A 26717-nucleotide genomic window follows, 5' to 3' on the forward strand; every position below is an offset into this window, starting at 1 on the left:
TTTTTCACCAAATTAGAAAACTCCCAAACTTTTCATGTCTTACATTAAGGTTATATGTTGTCCTAAGCATAAGTGAGCAAAGGTGTTTTGTTGAACTCGGTACAACAGCAACAGGATGAAGTTTAATGGTTTGTGTTATACAGCGGGTCAGGGTAGATGATGCAATATCCCTTCTGACCTTAACCAGTAGTGCTCTGAAAGCAGATAGACACTGCTAATGCTTAGATTAGGGCAAGATGTTTAGCAGCCAATGGTTTTCTAAGGTCTACATTCATGCAGCATTTGTATATACAAATAATAGGCAGTGAGCTAGCCAAGTTTTCCAAGTCTACCTCTTTCTTTTCCTGTACTTTATCTGTACTGTTGGAAATACAAAGATGCTGCTGCTATAATTTTTACCTGTAACTACAACTTTCCCATAAATTCAACAACATTGTGGGATCTCCTTACATTCTTTACATTAGGAATCATTTGAATTGGTTCATGTTCTAGGGTTACCTGACTTTCTTTGATACATGGATCACCACATTTTAAATGCTGTAACACAAAGTACAGTGTATACATACAAGAATCTGTTTAAAAAACAGCATCTTGCCTTTATCTGTGCTTTTCTTAACAGAAAAGCTTTGAATCAACTCAAAGGAATTTTTCCATTGACAATTTTAATCAAATTAAATGCAGTCTAGTACAAAAACAGCCTGAAAAGCAATGGAGAGGAGGCTAACTACTAGAATATAGACACTGTCAAGTTTGAAACAAAACAGTTTGCAGTTTTTCAGAATGACAAAAACAGATTTATGCTCAGCTAAAATATCTGTTGCAGTCTGCTAATAAGTTGTACCACTATTACCATTTTTGTAAATTTCCAAAGCTGTTATTTCCTTTTTAGGAGAAAGGGGGAAAAAAGATTTGGATAACCACAAATTTTGTAATGCTTATAGTATGTGACCTAACACTTTCCATTTAACATGTAAGAACAGTGTAGAGGCTGAACAAATAACATTTTAATTTGGAGGAATGGAAGTTTTCAGATGAAAAAATAATAAGGACCTACAGCTTTCAGAACCTGAAATAGAATTGTTTTTAATGGAACTCATTTGACATGAGTCAGCCTTTAACAATATTTCCAAAATGCTGCAGGACTTCACAAAAACATTTAGCTAATTTTTACTGGACATTTGAGCTAATGTCAAGTTTTTGTTTATTTACGATTTACAGGACAACAGGCTATATATTCACTATTTAGAGATACGGAAAACACCATGCATAAACACTACACTACCTCTTTATAATTAAGTGGCTTGCTATATGGTGCCAATGAAATGGTCTTTTCCCTTACTGAAGATTTGTTTACCTTCTGCTGCAGGCAGCCAATTAAAATGAACTAGCCTGCATTTAATCTTTAGAGTAATATTTAATTTAAATTATGAGTGATCAGTGCAAAAACTCACTACTTATTTTATGAAGCAGTGTGAAAAGTTCAAGGAACACTTTTTCTGAGGCTATATGCTTCTACAATCCAGATACCCTACTCTTAATTTTGGGCACCCACATCTCTTGGATTTTAGGGTACACATCTGTGTACCAGATGTGTACACAGGTTTAAGATTAAAAAGAAACAGTTGGTTTAGATAATGCCTATTAGGTTTTAGTAACTTTAGGGTTGGTGTTTTTTTTTTTGGGGGGGAATAATTTAAAAGCAAACAGATTGAGAGGAATTCCCATTTGTGCAGAACCGTGTAGCAGTTATAAAGAAGGTAGTTTTACAGGAGGGAAAAGGCTGAAAGGATATCATTGGTGAATGAAGAAAGAAAATAGTGTCACTGTAACCCAACAATTTTTGAAGGCTAGATCTCACCCACTGCAAAGTAATATACTTGCAGTGACCTCTGTTTTCAGATTCTTTCACTACAACCTACCAGACTTCTTGGCCATCTTCAACCATGAAAATATGAATTATCAAGAAAGGAGCTTTGAACCAAATAGAAGGAATATTTCTGCTCATGTATTAGCCGAAGAATACTAGATAAGAATAGGTTTTGATCGCATTTCCCATCAAATAAAAAAAAAATAAATAAGGAATAAGAAGAACATTAATTTTGGAGAAAACAAACTGAGATGGCTTAATTAGAAGCACAGTTGATGTAAAGGTGAAATATCAATACATTCTGACATTATCAAGTATGAAGCATATTCATATGCAACTTAGATGCCATGGGAGAATTCACACATTATTTTCTGTATTCCTTGGAAATTAGCTAGCTGATGTTCACATACCATTAAATGACTTCTGACAGCTACCACCCGCACAAAAAAAAGCCCTACAAAATAGGGCCAAAAAGAAGAAATCACCCACCCACGCTCCCATCCCTTGTTGCAGAAGAATCCATACCTCCATTTTCTGGGCTTTAGTCCCTACCTGCTCTCCTAAATGGTTTTATGAGTGCTTCCTGAGGTGGAACAGTAAGCTTAAGAAAGCATATAAAATCATGCTGAAGGGACAGTATTAAATACCAGAGTGGAGAAATGGCAAAAATCTTATTAAAGAAAAGGAAAATTCTATTGTATTATATCTTATCCTTGGAAGGCATGTGATTCATCATCTTGACTGTGCAATTTGTATAGCTAATTTAAAACAGTCAGCAAGACAGGAACTATATGAATGAAAAAGTCTCAGCTGAACTTTATGTGACCCAAGATTTTACCGTATGTTAATTGTAAAATGTCATCACGTTTGTTTAATAAGATTGTTCTACAAGTTATAAAGATACGCATGCTTTTTATTTCTGTTAGTAGAAAGAGAAAAAGGATGTATACTGGACCTACAGAAATCAATGTAATGAACAACTGGTGCATAAATATAATTGTGCCAAAAACTTGTTAAGCCTGCACTACCTTGTATTTGAAGCCAATATAAAATTCTATTTGTACAGCAAATGCAAAACTACATATATTACTGAAAGATCAAAAGATGTATTAATTTTTTTATAATATTGAGCTTGTCCTTCAAAACAAATCTTTAATCAGAGAAAACGCAACCTGTGTCTTTTCTATGAATTTTAGAATTCTCTTTACAAACATTATGCTCCATTGCTCAGCTTGCTGCACCTTCTTCCACAGAGCAAACCTCAGTAATTGCCTTCAAAAGCATCACTTTCTGTATTAAAAAAATATTCCAATTGATCTTTTGCTGAATGCTTCTGCTTGTTACCCCATTTGCAGTCAAGGCTACAGTTTAGGTTTTCCTTGGTCAGCTAAAACTAATCAAGTAATTTTCAGGTAAGTATCATACTATGCATGAGAAAGTCCATCTGGTCTCCATTTACCCACACGCAGAGCAACAACAGCTTTGTCTACTTCTTCATGTGTAGTTCTGATACCACACACACTTCTTCACCTACTTAGCTTAACTCGCTGTTGTAATCCCACTGCTTCACATCCACTTATTTGCATCATTCAAATAGTAATGTAGTTATGGTCTGTCATCAGCGTGTTTCCTAATGTGTAAATCGTTTTTCCAGGCCAGGGGGACAGGCGTGATGTCAGGGTATCAACACAGTAATGTTGACTCTCTGTGGGCTGCACTGGCACCTAGCACGCTGTCTTGAGCAAATTTGTTTGCTAATCTTGTCACTGTTGGAGCTGAGGTCTGCAACAATTTGGCACCTTTCCTGTTCTTGGTGAAGGATATTGAATTACTTCAGGCCTTTCCCTTCTCCCAGTAACTTATGCTGGCATGGATGCCCAGATGCATCATCATCAGATTTTGGGGGAAGCCCACATCCAGACTCCTTTTCTTCAGGAAGCTGTCTAGGGTTCTCCAGCACAGCCATGTCCCTGTACCATGATTTTTTGTAAACATAGCCAGTTGATAACAAAAGCCCCCTTGATCTCTACCCACAACATTTTCAGTCAAACACAGTTAAACACACAGGACACCTTAAAACGGCTTGTGCATGCTTTCTATATGCACATTTCACTTTTGTCCTCATCCAACTTTATAAGAAAGAGGTTGCATCCCATAAAAAGGGAAGACATCCACCATTTAGAGATAAGGGAAGGTTCTTATGGAAACATTAAGATTCACTTTAAACAGTTACTGTCTTAGTGCATTATTTTTTGGCATTGCCTGGTGAAAATAAGATCCCATCCAAGCCTTAAGATGCATTCTTGAACTACATCCATGGAATAAGAAACAGACAACGTAAAGCTGAGTAGTTCCAGATTCTGAAAAGCAGGAGAAAGCTTTAAGTGCAAAAATGAACAAATGCATGAAGTGAGTTTACAGTAACTGCTGAAAAAATGTTCCTGGGATGTGTTTTTATTAAACAAACATACATTCAGTCACCAAAGAAAATCCCCAGACCAAATAAATTCCAATGCTTTGCAGAAGAAGCTTTGTACTCGGTATTTAATGTTGTGGAAAAGGTTATAATTCAAAGATAATCCTGCATGTTTCATTCTTATCCTTAAGCTAAAACTTTTATTAAGGATATTTATTTTACTGTGGACATAAGACAGTTAAAGAAAAAGGCAGAAAAATGAATGAGTCACTTGGCTGAAGAAGCACAGCAGCATTGAGGTCTGAATGCTATTTGTTAGCTCATGTCTAACAGTATAAAATAAGTTGGAAAACAAAAGTCTGTTTGCAATTTGTTTTACAACCTAAAATGTTTTCCCTCTAAAATACAAAAATTCCTTGTATAAGGCTATGGCTAGTGGTCTAAACTTTCTCAGGTTTGTGAAACACTGGTCATACTCTCATCCCACAGGAATAACAGATGGGTTGTCCTTGTACACAATATGCTATCCACCTGCACTTCATTAAAGAGCTGCATTTTTGTACATGCCACACCACAAGATCACCATGATGACATAGCAGCTTCAGAGAACAGCGTGACTAGGGCTTTTTTTCTTTTTCTTTTTTTTTTTTTTTTTTTTTTTCTCTCTTGTAACACAGAGGATCTGGCAGACTTTTACCTCCTGACACTGTTTACAGCATATATTGGTCGATACAGTCCCTTATTGCATCTGCTCTGGGAATTAAGGAAAGCAGCTTCAAGGCAGTAAGGTAAGTGCTGCTGCATGTTTTAACCGTAATGTTCAGCTATTTAAGTGTAGCTGTAATGGGAATGTGAAAACATGTCAGGATAAGTTTGCCAATTTGTAAATTGAACACAAATCAACAGTTGCTTGGTGGATTTGCTTTCTCAGTTTCCTTAAAACAATCTCACGTATTTTGTGCATCAGTGTTGCTCTTTTTTAGTCTTTTTTGTTCTACTTCAAAGAGTTGATGTACAGTACAAAGAAATTTGTAAGACTACTCACTGCTTACTTATTCATTCATAATCTATTAGTAAGAGTTCCACAGACTCGATTTCTTAAAGAATTTTGCTTCATTTTACAAAAAGACAAGTTATCTTGATATTTAAATAATTAATCAAGTAAACTATGAGAGGGAAATTGTAGGTATTTTGATTTTCTTTTTGCTAATTTTAAATATAATATTGAAATTTTTAAAAATTAGATCTTTTGCAAACTGTGTAAGTGCTTATGTTGCAGAATTAAGGTATATTTAGTTTAAGGCTGATTGAATGATAAGTTTCTATTTATCTTGTTTCACAACTTTAAAATTAAGGTAATATAGATTAGCTCCAAAATACTTTGAATAGTTTGTCTACTCTACTGTAGTAATCATTTTTCCAATGATTATTTTGTGGATATGCCATTTAGTATGTTTTGGCAAGTAGCCTGAGGAACTTCACAAATATTTTCACACTTGTTTTGCAACGTAACAGGTTAGAACAAAAAGGCAATTAGTTCAAGCTTGCTTATGTTATAAGATGAGCATCTAGGAATCTATTCTGATTTATCTTTTGGATTCATACAGTTCAGTGCAACAGACAAGCACATGTAGAAAATCTATTTACCTTTTATACTTCTGACAGAGAAACATTTAGATATGTGAATGAAAAATCCATGAATAAAACAAGTTATCTATACTACATATGTACTTTACTGTGCTATTTTTTGTCACAAACATGCTCATATGCTCTGGCACTACAGAATTGTCACCTACATTTTAAAATGTTGTTGATAAAGTAATTAAAAACATTTGATATCTAATTTTAAAAATTATTTTCAGGGTTCTGCATAGTTAAACTTTGTATACTATTTAGAAGAACTGTCAGCCTATGATATCAGGAATAAAATTTAGCATTACAAATGTAATTTGAAAATAGAAGAACAATATAATTGGAATTTAAAATAGCATGTTTATGATACTTTATCAGTAAGACTATAAAATGATGCAGATGTGTAAAAATACCACTGTAAAGCCAAAGAGTGTAGTCCAAGGATTCCATTACACTCTGTCTTACACTTAGAATACAGAAGCACTTAGTCCCCCATCCTTAATGTTTAGTGCTTAAATAGGACCAGATTTTGAGCTGAATTGTGTCACTAGTGACTTTGCTTTCAGAGGAGCTGCACTTATTTATACCAGCAGGGGACTGAAGGTTGAGTTTACATGTTCTCATGCAGTAATGAAGAACAGACAAAGGAAATCACACTGATTACTCATATTTCAATGATTGTTCTATCCTATGGTTTGTAATTGCTAAATCTGATGGGACTGATGCCATGGAGACGATATACAGTTGTCCTTATTCAGGGGACAGCAGCTTAATATCTAGCAGAGTGACTTTGTGGGTAATTGACTGGAGATAATGAGACATAATGGAGATAATGGAGATAATTAAAAAAAATATTCATGCTGTACTGTAGCAGATCAATAGGCCCTGCCTAGAGGTACTTCAGTTGAGATTATTAGTTGTCTAGAATGTGATGTGGCTTTTATCAAGTCAATAAAAGCAAGAAAATTTAGAATTAGGGAAGACTTTCTAACTATGCCCTGTTTTAAAAACTGTACTCTATGTTAAGCAATGCCAATAGCAAGACTGACTTACTCTGCTGGAAGGTTGCCCAGATCTGAGACCAATGCCTGGTGGTCTCTTTACAGGCTTCACATGCTTTCTGAAATTACTTTAAAAGAAGGTTCAGAGGAATTTCTTAATCATCTCAATCTCTGAACAGTTGTTGGGTACACCAAGCCTTGTCATACTGGTGAAAATCAAAGTAAGCTCATTGACTCCAGTGATGCTAGACTCACTTTTCCAACACATCTATCTAGGTAGTAAGAAATAAAAGCAAGACACTAATCTTCACAGATAAGTATCTTGTGGAGTATCTGACAAGCAAGGTATGCCCTTAAAAAGGTGAGACCAGTCATACTGAATCACAGCAAAAGATCCCCAAGGATGTGTTTACTGACACTGAATGCCCTTCTGCTGTATGTGAACTGGAAGACCAACTATGTGAAGCAAGTACTTGATTGTTCTATTGATTTAAGATGATCATACAATGTAATAAAAATTGTTATATATAGAATTTGCAAGAACATTTGCACTATCTGAATTTCATTCGTTTCAGATCTGCTGTAGATCCATATTAGATAAAGCATACTCATGCACACATATGCATTTTTTGTTGCTTGACATGTCCAGGAGAATATGCTTTATATTTCTATTAGTTTGTTCTTTAGGTGAGTATGACAGTTAGTGTACTTTTTGCTTTAATGGACATGATCCTTGAGGAGAAGATATTTCAAACTACAAGAATCTTAACAACACACTCTACAGCAGATCATTAATCTGAGTTTGTAACTTCCTTGCCTTTTTCAAACTTCAGTCAAATTGCCACATTAAATATGAGGCAATTCAGTATATTAGGATTGCTTGATAAAGTTTAAATGGCAGAACTGCCTCTGAACATGGCCTTCAGCAAAACTGAATTTGAAAACTCTTCTGTGTCAAATTTTAAAAACTTGGGCTGTATCATCCTTCTTGTGACTTAATGAATGAACGAAGGAAGATATAAAGAATGTTTTACTTACAGCCGCAGAATGACCTGCAAATTTACATTACAAAGGCTGATTATAACAAGACAGGGACTACAGGTTTTCAGTAGTAACAATGCAATACTAACAAAATTATATATTTAGTAGCTTTGAACAGGAAGCCTAAATTAATTAGCTTTTAATTATAAGCTTTATGTGGTAAAATTTCAAATATTGCTGAACGAGATTAAAAATTAAAGTTATAACTTTTTTATTCCCTTTCACCATACAGGGACAAGACACATTGCAAAGATGACTTTAAACTCCCTACCCGTCTTTCTGTTATTGATTAGTGGCATTTTTTGTCAATATGACTATGGTCCTGGAGATGATTATGGTTATGATCCTTTTGGGCCATCCTCAGCAGTCTGTGCCCCAGAATGTAATTGTCCTTTAAGCTACCCTACTGCCATGTATTGTGACAATCTTAAACTGAAAACCATTCCAATTGTGCCAAGTGGAATAAAATACCTTTATCTTCGAAACAATATGATTGAGGGCATTGAAGAGAACACATTTGATAACGTAACAGACCTACAGTGGCTGATCCTAGATCACAACCATTTGGAAAATTCGAAAATTAAGGGAAGAGTCTTCTCTAAACTAAAGAATCTGAAGAAACTTCACATTAACTACAACAATTTGACGGAAGCAGTTGGACCACTCCCCAAAACTCTGGATGACCTGCAATTAAGTCACAACAAGATCACAAAAGTCAATCCCGGTGCACTTGAGGGGCTGGTGAATCTGACTGTCATTCACCTCCAGAACAACCAGCTGAAAGCAGATTCTATTTCTGGGGCTTTTAAAGGCCTGAATTCACTTTTGTATCTTGACTTAAGTTTCAATCAACTTACAAAGCTACCAACAGGACTGCCTCATTCCTTACTCATGCTGTATTTTGATAATAACCAGATCTCCAATGTTCCCAATGAGTACTTCCAGGGTTTTAAAGCCTTGCAATATTTACGTTTATCCCACAATAAATTAACAGATTCTGGAATACCAGGCAATGTTTTCAATATCACGTCACTGGTTGAGTTGGATCTCTCCTTCAATCAGCTGAAGAGCATTCCAACTGTCAGTGAGAACCTCGAAAACTTCTACCTCCAAGTCAACAAAATTAACAGTGAGTTAAATTTGTGTATTTTCATTAATATTTACTATGGGCTAGACACTGATGGACAATGCAAGTGTCTGAAAGGGTAGATCAACCAGCCTGAAGAAATGGTATTGGTTGGACTGTTAGCACACTGACATTTCTCTGACTGTTGTCCACATTAATGTTAAAAGAGAGATATTTATCTGATAGCTACTCAAATTACCTAAAGAGAGAAATCTCTGGTTTTATACTAACTTGGGTATTATTGGTCAAATTCTCATCTTGTGTAAATTAGAGTAACTCCATAGAAGCAAGAGCAGTTGTCTTACACAACTGAGGAAAAAACAATGGGAAAAGTTTGATCAGTGTGGAAGATCCAAATGTCAGCAAAAAAGAGACAGATGGCAGCTGAGGATCTGACTGTGGTATGTGTAACCTTTCAGGATGCTGGTTATAAAAGTGCTAGAGGGTGGAGAGAGGGAGAAGACAAAAAATTCATAAGGTATCAGCCACAAAGCACAATGAAAAAGATACAACAAAGTAGCTGCTTTGTTCTCTTTCCTCCCTCCTCCTATGCAGTGTCCCTCCAAACCCATCTCGAAATCCAAAGAGCTACAGCTATTTTAATTTTCATTCCCACTTCCCACATTGTATGATCAGGTGGCAAGCTTTTTCCATTCAATCATGATTTGAAAAAATGTTTCTTCTGAAGTCAATAAATGTCACACCTTGCATGAGATCATGTAGGTTTCTACTGAGACAGGGCTTTTACAGAGCTCTCCTAATCCTCAGGTGGGAAGGAGATGTTGGAGAGCTGGAGGGGCCTTACCACCATGTCAGAAGCTCTCCAGCCGTACCTATGTCAGTGGTGGTCCCTGGTGTGACATCATGTTGCCAGCTGGCATAAAGTAAACCATAAACATGTCTCTTTTGTTTGCCTGCTTGTATCCATCAGGGGTTTAGGATATCGGTGTTAACTCTTCCATACATAGCTAAGTCCATACAGATGTAGCTTCTAAAGTCAAATATTTGAGTGCAGAACTTACCAGAGGACAAGACCTTTTGAAACGTTTTGTATTTGCTATGCTTCACAGTTTCCTCAATGTTATGATTCACACACCACCCTCCACCACCCCCATTACATCTCAGTTCCTTGTTTTGATGAGAGGGGATGGTGTGAGGAGTGGATGAGCACCAGCTACTGCTGCACTGTCATTGCTACCCTATGAACAGACCCAAGAGAACTCACTCTACTGGTTTTTGCTTAACCATAAAATCTAGCAGACTTCAATAATAACTTTTCTTGACTATCTGATTTCACAGGTATAATATTGTGTTTCTTAGGATGCTAACTGACAATGTGAGACAAAATTTAGTTAGGAATAAGCATTGTGATCAAAGCCTTTGTAGTTCACTATTCATTACACCTGACCATACAGTGAGTGCTTAGTCTTTGTAAAAATTGACTGTTCTTTGAGCATTTGGGCCTCAAACAAAGGACCAGTTTCTTTTTTTAATGTTGGGGTTTTTTTTAATTTGCCAGAGATTTTTGTAAGGATGACTGTAAACAAGGCAAGCTTCCCTTCCATACTATGGCCCATGGTACAATACTGTGAGATAGAGACTTCTGTTTTAGGGGTAATGATTTGCCTTTAAATGTACAAAAGGTATAATCTTCCAGCTTATGCTTACATAATCTAAAGTTTTCATTTATACTGAAATTTAACTTAAATATATTTCTCCAGAGTTCTTAATTTGTTAGTGTACCTTTTTCTCAGGTACCTTTAGGTGAGCAATAAACATTTATATTTGTCTAAGAAAGAGTAGTCTGATTCCAACTCTGGTAATACCAGAAAGAAAGGAAATATTTCTTATGTTATTGTCCATGAGTTTCATTAAAGAAATTACATGTTTGAGAAATACCCCTATTTGAGTGACTTCAAACTTTTTGAACAAGAGTTGATTAACATATATATTAAAAAAATTATAGCAGAATTGGCTTCATTATGTTCATTATGTTTTCATCTGTGGTGTGTGGAGCAGTGGTCAAAGTGGATAGCAATCTGGAGTGAAGACAAATTCAGAGTAACTCCTCTGATCTCTAATTAAATGAAGCACATCCATTATATTAAATGTAAGTTAAGTATCAACTGTATACGCTATCTACTGTACTTGATGCTTGTTGGATCTCCAAGCTCAAACCTACACAGTACCTTCTAAACTGAAACTTCTTTTTTTTAATATTTTTTATTAGTAGTAATTTAGAGGGTGGAATTTTCTGTTTAATAACAACAGTGGCTCACTACCATGCTCTAAGATGCTATTAGGATGACATATATGTATACACACACACACATACTTGTTTTGTAGACTCCTCAAGGCAAAAAGAAACTGCAGGATAGAAAAAGGAATCAAAAAGTTTCAGTGACACAAGAAGAGGGTTCAAATGCAGACTTCTCCATATTTAATTTGTGCTTGTAAAGGGTTAAGGAGAGAGTTGTTGCTTCCACAGGAAACCCCACCAGGAACATACAATGTGAATGGAGTATAACAAGGGGGAATGTGAAAATAATCTGCTCCAGTCTATCAGCTGGATCAGTACCTGTACCATAATTGTACTTATTCTAAACAAAGTTATTTGTGCAGGGGCTTTATGGTCTGTTACCTGGCTCACTGCACCAATCTCAAAAGGATTTTTTTACAATGGCCTAGGAAGATACAACTCACACATGACTACTGTGGGACCACAGACCCCCAAGGATGAGTATAGGATTTCAGATTCCATTAGGGCTACCCCCGGTATTGCACACCTGAATAAGGAACATTTGCACAGTTAATCTTCCTCTAAAGATTAGCTAAAGGCTGCTTACACTCATGAGGTACAAGGCATACGCTCTCACCCCTAGCACATAATAAGAAATGAATTCTGTCTAAAATATAAGTGTTTCTAGGCTCCTGTTTTGCCCTATAGATATAGGAGAGGAGAGAGGATGCCTGTTCCCGATTTTTTTTTTTATTTTTTTACCCCAGGTATTTTAAATTTTCAAGTACTTTGTTAGAATATCAGAATTTCTTATGGCAACAGACATTTTTAGTGAGAAAATAATAATTCAAATGAAAATCAAATTTTCATCCAAACCTTCTTATTCTTAATGTCTGGCTCATTCAGGAATTCTGTGTTGGGAAAATATGAATGCCATACTAGAGGCAAAATTCCAGGTACACTGCCTTTGAACCTGAATACTGTAAATTCAAGAAGACATTTAAACACCTGAAACATTAATAAGCATAATAAGGAAGGAAGTAAGCCACTGACACATTTTGTGCAACATTGCTCTAGTCTAACTAATTGGAGTTCCCATATAGATCATATAGGTAACAACACATCAAGTGTTTTCACAAGACTCACTTATATTATTTTCTGCTAGTGGAGAATACAATTAGAAAACCAACATTTTTAATATGCTTCTAAAACCTGACAATTATATTAACTGTATAAAAAAATAATACACAAACGTAGTGCGCACCAAATGTTGGAGACAAATCCCACTGAAGCCCAAGATGGAGCTTCCTTGACTTCTGTGAGGACTAGATCTGCATCCGCTTCCAAAGTGTTTTCAGTCTCATAAATAGTCAGCACATATAAGTATTTTGGTAACACAGATAAATTTTGTGGTTTACATGCATGAAGTTACATCCTTTGAATAATCAGACATCTACTGAAGTATAAGAACACCTTGTTTTGCAACCAGAAGTATTTATGCTCAAAAGTAACAATATGGAAAGAAAACAAATCAGCAAATTTATAAAGTTTTTAAATGTCTAGCTTCAACAAAGTATACTTACCATGTCATTCCTGAATGTCAAGAAAATGGATAAAAAATATCTGTATTAGAATTCATGTTTATCCTAATCTTTAAAAATTACACCCAAACTATCTGCAGAAAAGTGGACCTAAATAGTTAATGGTATAGCCTGTAGGCCAAGCAAATACATTCAAAGTCTCAGGAACTTATGTTTTCATTCAGCAAAATTCCACACAGATCCAATCCTATAAACATCTCTCAGATTATATGATTCTAAATTTCACAGGAATCATCAGTTCACTTTAGCTGGTACATTCTGAATTGGAAGAGTATTACAATTTGTCTGCAATCTTAAAATTATACTGTATTGCAATATGGACTGCCTAATAAATGTGCCATTAAGGACACATTTTATCTCTTACCCTTCCAAAAGAAAGCTGTACAATATACAAAATCTACGAAACTTTTTTGATTTTCTTAATCAAATTGGTGATCAGCATCTAATGTTTGAAGTACATTTCCTCAATCTCTATGCAAAACAACTTATTTTGTGAAAGACACACAAATCTTTACCCATTCTCCAACATCACTTCTCTGTGTCCAAAAAATTACCTAAGTTCTCATGCTTTAAAGAGCTGTGTGCACAGATGGGTGCATATTTGCACTTGGTTAACACAAGCCATGTTTCATCAATGATAGATGGTTATTGTAATGCCAGTTCTGAAAGAATCCTATTGAAGTTAAAGTGGAGATATGAAAGACATTTCCTCCACTTCCTTTAACACTACAACATATTTTCGGCCATCACCGTATCTTAAATAATCATGCAGAAAAGATATCTAAGGTGGTGTTTTCAAAAGTTCATAAATGACGTATGATTGGTAGTTAAAATGGTATCTGATTTTGATAAAACTACCTTGATTTCTCAGAAGTTATGGGAGCTAGTCCTTTGCAACATAAAATCAACTGAAGATACCAAATTTGTCTGCATGCTAGTGACTGGGTTTCTTAAAGGAGTCCCTTTAAAGTATTTTCTGTGTGAGTTCAATTGATGTCAATGGCCTGAAGAACAAGCCTCTTCAGACTGCTTTAATAGTGATTTAGTTTTTCAATGGACTAATCCTTTGTCTGACTCAAAGTAAACATGGGTGAGAGTGAAGGACCATCCTTGCAGAGTTCACAATGTGATATGCAGGGAACATCAGGTTTAATCACATACATTCTCTCTTGAGGATAGATCTTGGCATGACAGGGATGTATAACATACGTATGTGTATGCTTATGTATACTGAGCACAGAACTCTGCTTCATGAAAATTCTGGCCTAAGTTTAATATACTCATAAGAGACAAGACATAGTTTTCCATTCAAGACCTGTTTGGTGTTATGTGAACCAAATAATACTTCAACTGAATAAAGAAAATATATATATCATGATCTATACATTACAATAAAAATTTTTTAAAATATTTTTTTACATTTCTACTAATCTTCTAATCCCACTGTTCTGGAAAGGTTCAACTATAAAATTTAAATGTAAAACTCCTCCCCAACCCCAGCCCGAAACTTCATTTTGAAGCTAGTAAAACACAATGACGCATGAAAAATAATATTTGACACAGACACCTATTGGACTGTCTGTTCTTAAGGGTAGGGCCATATCATGGTTTCAGTTTCTCCAGAAATGTTTTACTTCCCTCAGTATCTTATGTAGCACTGTTTTACGCTTCCATCGTAATGTACCCAGCATAATTGATTCTTCCCTCTGCATCCCCACTAAAACTGGAAACTCATTTTTTACCTTTTTTTCTAAATGCAGGACTAGACCTCTATATGAAATCTAAAGTCTTAAAAATCAAGTGGGAGCACATAGCGCTTGAAAAACTCAGTCTTGAAATTCTGAACCTCTCACAACTAATGGAAAGAACCTTTCCTAACACAAGCCCCTCTAGTTTATTTAAACTCATGGCAAATTGTATCAGTGGATATGCAAAATACTGAAAAATAGTAGAATAAATGAAGGTCAAAATTTCCAAATAAAATTTATAAAAAGCAGAAAAATAATGTTTTTCCCCTATTTGCCCTAATTATTCACACTTTCTTTTCTTCATGTTCCCTTTGTTTCAGAGTTCCCGTTGAGCAGCTTCTGTAAGGTTGTTGGGCCAATGACCTATTCCAAGATCACACATTTGCGGCTGGATGGAAACAATCTGACTCGGGCTGACCTGCCACAGGAAATGTACAACTGCCTTCGGGTGGCAGCTGAGGTTTCACTGGAGTGAGATACCTAGGAGCACCCAGTTCCCCTCTAGGGGCAGTAACTACAGGAATTACATCATGATAGCTCTTTAAAATTAGGAAAAGCCTTTTAAAAAAAGTGTCAATCTGCATATTATCCATTCTGTTTGTTAATATTTAGCATGCACTTGGCAACTTTAAGGAAATGTGCCCATATTTTTACAAACAGTTGTGTTTAGAAAGTGAAAGAATGACCAAACATGGTGCAAAATCTGCCTTCATATGGCTGGTATGTTGATTAAAAACATTCAATTTGACATAAATCTATGGCCATGCATGCAATACATGCCAGCTGATACCAGACATACATGGTAGCCAGGTGGGTTTCATCAGAGGGCTGAGCAGTATAGGCTAGCCTGTGTAAATACAAGACTCCTCTGCAACCAATCATCATTCATGCCTTTTTCATGTTGTTATCAATTACAAAGGAAAAAAATATTTGAAAATCTAAGAACAATTTAAAGTGTATGAAAATATGTTTTCAGAGCCCATGACATTATTAAATTAATTCAATATATGAAAGATAACAGGGAAACAAACATTTTTCAGGTTAAAACATTGTTTACTCTTCTTTTGGTCATATTTTCATTTAAACTTTCATGGTTAAGATTTTTTATCCATTGCTGGTATAGATGTTATTTCAAAATAAGTCATATATGCAAATATTTTTATTCAATTACTTGCATGCTACTTTTAACCAGATTGTAGAAATAAAACATAGCAAATAGTATTTTTGTGTCCATAGCATTGTCACTCTTTTATAAATTGAAAAAAAATAATCAGGTTAAGACAAGATAACCAAAGCTGTTCCATTATTATTAAAATTTATTGTAAGGTTAAATAAACTGTTTTCTCTACTTTCAAGCTTCAATATGTTTGTAAACATATAATTTAACATATGCCACTGCACTTGTGTTGGCCATTAGGTCGATGTCTTATGGAGTCTGCCGTATGGGAGTCAGTGTACTATGAAATAGTGCAAATTAAATTCTCAGTATTGTCAAAAGGACAATGAAATTTCTTAGAAACTGTGGGCAATGAGTAAAATCCAGCCACAGCTACTCATGATAGAGACATAGTAGATATTCTACCTGGGAATGAATAGTCCAAATGTTGTCAGCATCTTGGAACACACATGGAAATAAATGTGTTAGTAACTGAGAGCCATAAATGACTTGCTTGCAAACACAGATCATCCCACGGGTACTATTTTCCTTTCAAGTACTAAACTACTAAACACTCACACAGAAACTCTTCTAGTTTCTATAGCAAAAGCAGAAATGGTCAGCTTTGGGGGAAAAAAAAACAAAAACAAAAACCAAAAAACAGAAAAAAACCCATCCCACACCAAACCATTTAGTTGGCACATTGTCAATTCCAGATGTTGGCACATTGTCAATTCCAGATATTAAGAATCAATACACAATTCACAAAGAAATCTGGGACTAAAATAAAAGGGGAGATGCAAGACACAATAGAAATATTTCCTTACTCATCTTCATCATTTTGGAACTCAGAAGTGTTACTGCTTTTTTTACCCACATACAGGAAGGATTGAAAGTAACCTTTGTTAAAAGTAAGGTAGAATTTTCATAGAAGAATAAAAGCTAAAGCTGGGGCTTTCTGAACACATCAAAGTGGGAATCACTATGGAATAGCACCTAGGCATCATAACATAGGAGAAGAAGAAAGATGTGCATGCAAAAAAGCCCAAAGAATAGAAAAAGATACAGGAAACATCATTCAACCATTTCCAGAGAGATTTTGACACAACTGTCCCCTTCACAGGAAAATACACTAAAGACTAAGACCTTTAGAGAACAAACTGGTATTGAGATGTGTCACCGCATAGCTTTGATCTAGCAAACAGGACAGAAACATATCCTTCTTTTGAGTTTGTTTCAGTAAACCAGTTACCTTTATGCAAAATGAAACAGTGTGCACACTGACACTGAGAACAGTCCACCTCAGGATAGATCAAAATATGTTGCTTATGGTGCTTTCTACCCTTATGTTGCAAATAAAGCATCCACAGATGTCCACAAGCTATTTTGAAGTCTGTTCAAGGGGTACAATCGGAAAAATCCCTCTCAAAATTGCAAACAGTACCAATGACCTTCCTCAGAAACCGAAGAACCTTAACCTTGCAAAGAGCACTTGGACAACTAAGAAAAAAATGGCATTTGGCAGTAAGTTTTTATCTTAAACACCTTTGTCCTGCAGTTCAGAAATCCCCAGTTAGCTGGAGAGGGATAACATTACACAGCTTGTTCTTCACAGTACCTGTGAAAAAACAGGAGCAGAAGGTCATTCTGGTAAAGGAGAAATGGAACACAGTACCTTTTTGCTTTCACATTGTAAGACACAGAAGCAAATTTCTGCTTCTGCATTAACTAATTCATCTAAATCACACTATGAAGACTGTATAAGTTCCTGATCTCTACATATCTTACAGAAACTAATAATTAAAAATATACATGTACCCTAGTTCTCAGTTTATAAAAGTGACATGAATTGTTTTCTAGGCACTAGGCAGAAATGTAGGTGTTTGGGAACACTTAACAGAGCTAGAGCCTTGGGAAATGAGTGGCTGCATCTTGCAATTTCTGCCCTTCCTGGAAGGGAAGGTGATGGATCTTGGTTATAAACCCCTCAGCATTCTGGATACCAGAAGACATGATGCATACATCCCTGTTCCCACCTAACCTGATGATATCATAAAAGACTTATGTGTACAGGTGCAAACTTGTTACTTAAAAGCAGGCAGACATGAAGCTGCAGTAACATGGAGACAGCGAGATGGTAAATTAGCCTGAACTACACTGTTTGGGGCTGCATAACATGCAGCCTATAGTATAGCTATATGATTTACTTACAATATGCATCCCTCCTTCTTTCAGGTCAAAATGGGCAAATCTGTCATGGCACTTTCATGGTTTTTATGTTTCTTATGGAAGAATATGCAAAAATCAAATCCTTTTGGAATGACATGAAACTGAAAGCAGACATAAAAAGGAACATTTGTGACTAATGTAATGAAAAGCAGTATTGCAATGACAATATACAAAGTCAATAGACAAAACCTTTACCCATGAAATTTCAGGAACTGCTCTGCAAGTATGCTCCACAGCCATTCAGAAAGATAGAGTCACCTTTCACATAAATAAGTATTGTCTGATTTAAAAAACATTTTTCATATTGGATTAAATTACAGAAGTTCCTTAGAAGGAACAGGCAGCAACTTATGAATTTCTGGACATATACTGGAAACATAAGTTCTCCACGCCTTCCACTGCTTTATAGAGTCCAGAATAGTCAAATGGATCAAGTAAGGAGCAAGCAGTTGTTCCTTCTGGTTCCTTCTAGTGCAAGGAACTTGGCAGGGTCCCATCCCTACTCACAAGCCTTCAGTTTTACCGAAAGGGAATAAATAGGGAGTTGCTTAACATAAACCAAATCCTTGTGAAATCTGGCAACAAGGCAGCAAATCATTAAGAAAAGCAGTCTGAACTGTTATATGTAAAGGTGCAACAATCATAGACTGAAGATGGTAGAGACGGGGAGGTTATAAAGCAAAATGAAGTTCAGTGGAGAGCCACTAAGATGGAAGGTTGCAAAAACCACCCTCAACCTTCTCCTTTCCAGGCTATGCCAAGACACTTCCCTTAGCCTTTCTGAATATACCATATGCCTCGGTCCCATGATTTATTGCAGTCTTCCACTGCCTAAAAGTGCACTATAGAAAAAGGGCCCAGATTCAGGGGTGCACAATGAAAGGACAAGACAAAGGAAAAGTTCCAAAAAGAGGAATTCAAGCTGGACATACAAAGAAATTCTTCACAATGAGCATATAAAGCACTGATACAGATTGCTCAATGAGGCTGTGGACTCTTCATCCTTGGAGTTTTTCAGAACTTGCATGGGCAGTGCCCTCAGGAACTGATCTGGCTTTGAAATAAGCCTTATTTTTAGAAGGAGGTTGAACTGATCTTCGAATGTTCCTTCCAACTTATTTATAATTTCTTTGATTCTGTGGTTCTAAGAATATGAGTAGCCAACGGGGGACAATATAAATTTTAATAACCAGCTCTACAGCTGAAGAGTTTTGCATTGAATCCATGTGGAGCATTTATTGTTTCAGGTTCCAGTCCGTAATTCATCTCCCATGATACTCAAAAAATCATAACTCGACTAAAATTTGGATATAGAATCTGTAGACAAAAACTGTGGAAACTTTCCTTCAATGCCCAGATGTCTGCAGCTGGCTTGTGCAAATCTGCTCCCATTTTGACACTTGTGAGCTACTGAGTGCTGGCAGTGAAGTCAGAGATCTATCTCACCTAACTCTCCCATGTGGGACTGCACTGGCAAGTATGCTTAGATGTCTGCACAAAACAAGGGAAACAGTTTATAAGCTACCAACCCAGTGAACAGAGTGCTTAAGGAGGACATTTTGGTTCTGAACTTTTTTTTGAGATTTAGAGACTGGATAAAAGCCTCTCAAGAGTCTTTTAAGTAGACTCTGTTTCTGTAAGAAAATAATTGGAAGGCTATATAACTTTAATGGATAAATACCTCCTAATTCTTTTCTGCGTGGTATGAACAGTACAACATTAGTTAGCACAGAGTGCTAACTCTGTACTTTGGGACATTCATCTTGAATGTAGGAATGTCAGGTTCAAGTGCCTGGGCAAATGATTGCTTCATGAGGCAAAGAAAACTGTTTAAAAGAATAGGCCAAAATACTTTTAATCACACCGTGTTCTGCAGTTTCTGAGATAAAGTTGTGGTTGTGGGCTAGACAGGATATAATTGTGCCGATATATCCACATGCTGCAATTACAAGAAGCATCCCACCAACGCTCTCCGAGAGGTGATCTGCCTGAAGTACCCAACTCAAATGAGTTCAGAGGTGAGACTGAATTGCTCAGGTCTGTGCTCACTGAACCACATAAAATCCTTGCCCTAAATAATTCATTTTGGATACTTAGAAGTTGTCCTCAGTTTGATAGCTATTGCAGACCCTAAAGCTTCTAGGTGGTTGGGTTTTTTTTGCTTTATATCCCTCCGTTAATGTATATGAAGGTGCAGGCACACAATCAGGAGCTGAGGATTTCAGTGGGCAGTATCATATCTGGAAAAATACATATTGCTGCTCTTCAGTGTTATAAGCCATGATTCTTTTGTGTGCATAACCCCATCTACATGTTTAGGGGTGAGAGTTATATTTATTTTTAGAATCTGGAATCTTAATCTGCAGATCAGAAAACACAGCATTTATAACAAGTCTTGATTACCTGAATAATTATTATGTAAGTATAACTCCCCTTATACAGTGCCTCTGTGGTACAGCATCTTTTTATTCTGAAATTGTTAATAAATAGCAGAAAAATAAGTCTTGATTAGAAGGCAGTGAAGAAATGAGGCAAATACACAAAAGGGGAAATGCTATTTATAGTCCAGATGACAATGCGGACAATGGAAGCACATTCAGTCAAATGCACCTGATTTCTGAACAAAAGGAAAGCTTTACTTTAGAAAAAGTATACTATTCTGGCAAAAGAGGGTAAATCAAACCCACCTCACAAGGAAAGGATCATGGGGTCTTTTATTCCCTCAAAGAAAGTAATCTTCAGTGACATTTTGAGCAACAGCGTCTAAATCCATTCTTACAATATGTTTAAAAATATTTTTAAAAGTTCATGAAAAAAAAAATGCTGCCCATATCTTCTGTCAGATCTGGTTGTAACACTTAAACCACTGTAAGATGATTCTGATTAGCATCCAAGACACACTTTTATAGTTGCAGAGAGATCCCCACTATAGTATCTCAGCAGTGGAGGTCAGAAAAATCACCCAAATATTTTCTTAGAATCAGACCCTGCAAGTGCAGGTTTTTCTTTTCCCAAATGGACAGACATGAATGTTGGTGAGAGAAAACAAAGTCTGGAATAACAGTGTAGATTGTAGCACATTTCTTTGTCAGAAAACATAACTAGCTGCTTAACAATACGGAATTTGCTGACTTTAGGTTTCTATCCTTCATCCAACATGCAAAACCTCAAACATCTCATGTCTCTGGAGGAGCTGCTTGCTAGGGCTACCTCTGGGCATAGCTGCACTGCCTGAAAGACAGGTAATGCATATTTTCCCAACAGACTGAAGAACTCCTTGCTGGGGTTGGTGCAGCAGCACTCAGAAGAGAAAAATACTACTATATCACTAACTCGGAGAGCTTCCATCCCAGGAGTCCCATGCTCATGTCGAGGTTGCTGCCCCTGTTATCTTTCCTGCTGCAACTCAATCAGTTCTTGTATTGCTCAGAACAAGGGTTTATGGATACGGAGGTCACTGAGTTATCATGTAGCCTTTGGACCTGTAAAGAAAATGGGCTGTTAGATTTAACTATGCAGGCAGACATGCTGTGCAAAAGAGCATTTTTGTCTTTATCGCTTGTCTCCTAGCATGGAGTAAACTGTGCAAGATATCAGTGTTATCTGGTCCACCTCACTAGAGCACGTATTAATAAAATTACAAAGACACTTTGGAATGTATTGAATAATACCTGTAAAAATGCATTTTATTGAAGATAATGCTTTTATTGAAACATGTGTAAGACTTCAGACAGAAGTACTGGAAGTCTTTAGACATTTTATACCCTATAAACCAATTTAACAACAAGCTGTCCTCAGGATAAGTAAGGCCAAGTGTGCTATCTTTCGAAATTCCCATTTTCATCAAATTTCCAGTATCTCATCATGTGCATCTGCCATCCATCTGACTCTGCAGACTGGTTTCCAAACCAGAAAACAAGTGTTTCCTCAACTTCACATTAAGACTTCATCATTATGACCATGTTGCTGCCAAAAAAAAAAAACCCCAGTAAGATGAATAAGTTCTCAAACTTATGTGCAATACTGCATTGATTTCAAGAAGAATTTGTGATTCCATGTGTAAAAACGAGATGATTTTATTCAGGTCCCTAAGTTTAAATAAGAAAAGTCACCCCCTTCAGTACTTTCATTCCCACCCTGGATTCAAAAGGATGGCAGGGTCTGTTGCTCCCAATGAAAGCCACAGACCTGAGCTGAGGTATATATTATATACAGAATGCAGAAAGTAACAAAGCATTTACCTCTGGGATTTACAGCAGCCACCATGATGACTGGGGAATCATCTAAGAGCAGGCAATGCTGGAGCACAACCCTGGCAAAGGCCTCTAGAGTGCTGCATGGTACTTGGATAGGGATGGATGCAGGAATTCTCCCTGGAGCTGGATTCCAGAGCTGTCTCCGAAGAAAAAGGTGGTGTCAGCTGGCACCAACGTGCTGGATGCTGAGGACTTTCATCCATAGTATAAAGACTTAGTTTCAACATGTTACATCTGAAAGGATAATTAGTGACTGGAGTATTCATGGTGAGTGAGATTCTAGCTTTGAGTCAGGATTCTGGAAGAAAACCTGAGTGCTTTGGGAAATGCCAACTCTCACAAATTATGACCAACATGCCAGTTCAAGAAAAAAATCACATAATCTAATGTTTAATTTCAGTATTTCCCAAGAGTATCTGCATTAAAAATTAAACCAAAAATATGACAATTTATGGAAAATAAAATAAGGGCTGGGTTTTCATATACCTTAATGCCATTTGGCTTTTCTTTCTAAATGCTAAAAAAGCACCTGAACCTTGAATTTCTCATCTGGCAGAATCACTATAGCAGAGATTTATTGTAAGGAGACTAAAATATTTCTTTCTTTAAGTTGTGGGAGTACTTTTTTCTGAAACCCTTGTCGTTTATTTTAGAGGATAGATCTTTCTATAAGTCTACACTTCTCGGAATTCATCATCGTATTGTGGGAATTAAAAATGAAGGTAATATCAAATATTTTTGGACTTCTTTAACAACAGAACGCAATAAGAAAACAAAAGTAGCACTAACACCTCACAGAATGTTTACGCTATCTTAGAGTATTTAATCCATGATGGTTTATTTTTCAAACCTGCAGATTTACAAAATGGGTGTCGGATGACTAATTTGTTTTAATTTACTGTTAGTTGCTTGGAAAATACTAAACATCTAAATAGCCATATGCAGACCCAAGAACTCCATGTATGTGCGTAATTGATAAATGCATGTTGGATATTTAAGATACATTTAGCATATATGGCCGTACATCAAGCATTTCACAAATTGGGTCCCCGAGTAGGATAAATTTGTTTCAGTATTGAAATTGTTGAAAACATGAAAACAAATTAAAGTAAGAGTTTGACAGTTACATTTACATAGTAGGTAAACTAAACCTATCTAGCCAAGATAAATACCAGATCTTGGCATTGTGTCATGGAACCTTTTTATGGTGTCACTGTGGTAAAGAGCTCAAAATAGAGAAAGGGCCAAAAAATTCCTTAATGAGGCATATTCAGGAGAGCAGTGTATTTCCCATAAAAGCTGAGCCCTTTTCCACAGTTTTTCTGTTCTGAAATGTGTTTCTCTGCAAGGGTCTCTTTAAGCTGAGCTACTCAGTTCTCACTGTGGTTTTTACAAAGGAGTGAAGGTGTGCAGAAAGTAAACTGCTAGAATTTTTTTTCTGGACTTTTAGAATAGGATCTCATCTTCCTAAATCCTATACAAACATTTACATATCACAAATTAATCCAGCCCAACTATTTTCCAGGGTGTCTCCTAATCTAACCTGAAAGCTCCCTGGGTGAACTCTATACTTCCACTGCCTGTATGTGCACAGAAATGCCTGTTTACATAGAAGATGCATTTTCTCTCACTGAGATGTCTAGGCAGACAATTCTAGGCTTCTAGGAGAGATGCAGAGTTCCTGCTTCTGTTTTGGTGTGGGTCTGGTTTTTTTGTTTTGGTGTTTTTTTGGGGTGTGTTTTTTGGTGTGGGTTTTTTGTTGTTTGGTTGTGGGTTTTTTTGTCCCCCACAAGGAATGATGTAGAGTAAAATTTGTCCATTCTAGCAGGGTCTGGGACATCTGTGCTGGCCTCTTTGATCTGTCTGCACTGTCCCTTGGGCTAGCCTGGCAGGCTCACTCATCTGCTTTATTTTAGTCTCTTTGGTCTTGTTGACCTTTTGTGGCTCCTTTTTAAAAGGAGTAGCAGATATTATTAGTTGGGATATATCACTGTCTGGTCATGGAATTGTTTGGAAATAGAACTTTTGTCTTTGTGACTGAGTAAAACTCAGAGCTTCCTACTTTATTTCAATCAGCAATGCAAAAAAGAGATCACCACTACACCCCAATCTTCAGAAAAGAAAGAGGTGGACTGAACCCTGACTAAATGTAAACACCTGCCCTAAGTGGTTTGCATGGGTGGCTGGAGCTATCAGTAATGTGCTGATGGGAACATAAACTGGACTTACTCCCTTCAGGTTCCGAAGCACCACTTTTTTATTAGTTACCATGAAGGGAATTTAAGAGCACGTTTCAGATAAGCAGATTGTCCTTTGGAGCAAGACACTTGCATTTTGGTAACATAGTACCCAAATTAGGCACCCTGGATTGCAGCTTGTGCTAAATGGAGCAACCCACAGAGCCAGTGAATTAGCTCTGCTTGCAGTATACTCATGGGTTTGCTGGTGATGAACTATACACATGCTTGATGTATAACAGACCTTACTTTGTATTAAATATGAGACATATGGCAGCCATTATTGAAAGAAAGCAATGCATTTTTTCACCGTCAGCAACTTCAATGCTGGAACAAAACAACAGCTCTTACAGCACTCCCAGTTGTCCGTACCTCCTCCAGTGGGTCTTTCTAGTTTATCTGTGTAGCCCTTCTAGTCTTTCTCAAGCTTGTGGGCTGTTCTAGTCTCAAGCATGTACATCACTCTTTTCAAGGAGATGTTAACACACTCTGCAGTTGTTGGTGCTCCTCACTTTCTGATATTTTTTTAATACAGATTCTCCTATTACATTGAATAACAGTGTGGATTGCCAGGAGATGTATGGAGCAAAAATCATCTAATAGCTTGAGACATCTTCCTCAAACTAGAATGCTCCCAAGAGTATCTTCTAAAAGGTCTCCCAAATTCACAGAGTGGGCATTCACAGTATTTTTACTGTAATAATTTTTCCACAAATACCTTGCACACTGTTACTTTTGGGGAGATTGTTCGTGGTCTCAGGAGCAGTTTGTGTTTCACTGATATTTGCCTTTGATTGCTCAGCTTCGCAGGTTAAAAATTACCTTATTAACACAAAATTCTTAACGCCCTCTTACTGAACACAAGGCCCTGGAAAGTGTCTCAGGTTGGATACTCAAAACAAAAAGCCTCCCAAACCATTAGTCATTTTTGAAAATCTTGGCCATGGTCTTTTATTAGTCCATAAAACTTTATTACCATATATTGCTCCCTTTAAATAATAAATAGTAACACCAGATGATGGAGGACTGAACAAAACAAATGCATCATGGGAAATATGTGTGTAATCTTGAAGATAGCATGGAAAGCAGTCCTTTCTGAAAAGTCTGCTTGGGCATCCGAGGAATCACTTCTTCCTGCAGACTTCTTTCCAAAATTTTTGAGTGCAGATGAAAATACATATTACAGTCATCACACCCTTTCTTCCTGATTTTGAGGACATTTCTTGTCATTTTTTTCTGCTCTTTGCAACAGAAGAAACAAAAATTCACATTACTGTGAACGTCTTAGTTCTTCTCCGGCTTCTTTGAATGGGCTGGCAGCATATGTGTTGGATAAGGATCAGATACCTGGCCTTCAGATCAACAAAGGGCACACTGTGACACACCTCTCACTTGCTGAACTGTAGTTCGTACAAATAGTCCCACTGCCTGTCACAAGGTAACCAGCAGGTCCCTCTGCCAGTGACTTCTATGACAACATAACAAACATCTGTACATGGTTAGCAGGTTAAAGGGTAAATTCAGACCCCCATGAAACATAAGATAAATCAATCTTTCTTTTTTTTTTTAATACGCAACATCTGGAAACTTGCACTTAAGTGTGTCACAACAGGTATTTGCCACCAGGACTCACTATTTTAAACCCTTCAGTATACCATTTGTGCAGGTCTCAGTTCATTCTTTAACGATGAACAGACCTCAGTGCCTCCATATTCTCTCTATACACTCTGTGCAGATTTAGCACAAATGCAAACCAGTTTTACATTGCACTGCCCGGCTTTTACAAGAATTATTGATGCCCTTTTTATGCTGAAGTCTCCTTAAATCATTCACAACTATTTTAACTTTCATACAGCAGTGCCTCTGCCTCTCCCCACCTTTCTTCCCTGGACTCCAGCTGACAAGCCTCCTCATCATTAGCATGTGGCATCACATCTGCTGCGGGAGGTCAAAGGAAACATTTTAATCTTTAGGTGTTTAAAGTGACACTCGTAATAAAAAGGTTATTTTTTTTCTGTTTATAATTAGACATGTGCTTAAAGTTAGAACCTTAATTTTTAGGTATAGATGTAAATTAATTTCATCTCATTTGAACTTCTGAAATATTCGGGTTAGCATGCGTGCAGGAATCAATTTTATACCTGGCTTATAAGAAAGCCCAAACAATC

The 26717-nt window shown here is 36.6% G+C and overlaps 1 protein-coding gene across 1 annotated transcript; it reads left to right on the top strand.

Moving 5' to 3' along the window:
• The first annotated feature begins 4907 nt into the window (after positions 1 to 4907).
• On the top strand, positions 4908 to 16019 carry LUM (lumican). Its single transcript, XM_056341381.1, has 3 exons — positions 4908 to 5071; positions 8190 to 9086; positions 14992 to 16019. The coding sequence occupies exons 2-3, from the start codon at positions 8210 to 8212 to the stop codon at positions 15144 to 15146; spliced, it is 1032 nt and encodes a 343-aa protein (XP_056197356.1). The 5' UTR covers positions 4908 to 5071; positions 8190 to 8209; the 3' UTR covers positions 15147 to 16019.
• The last annotated feature ends 10698 nt before the right edge of the window (positions 16020 to 26717 follow it).

Source organism: Falco biarmicus, chromosome 5, assembly GCF_023638135.1.
Source record: "Falco biarmicus isolate bFalBia1 chromosome 5, bFalBia1.pri, whole genome shotgun sequence".
Classification (NCBI taxonomy): domain Eukaryota; kingdom Metazoa; phylum Chordata; class Aves; order Falconiformes; family Falconidae; genus Falco; species Falco biarmicus.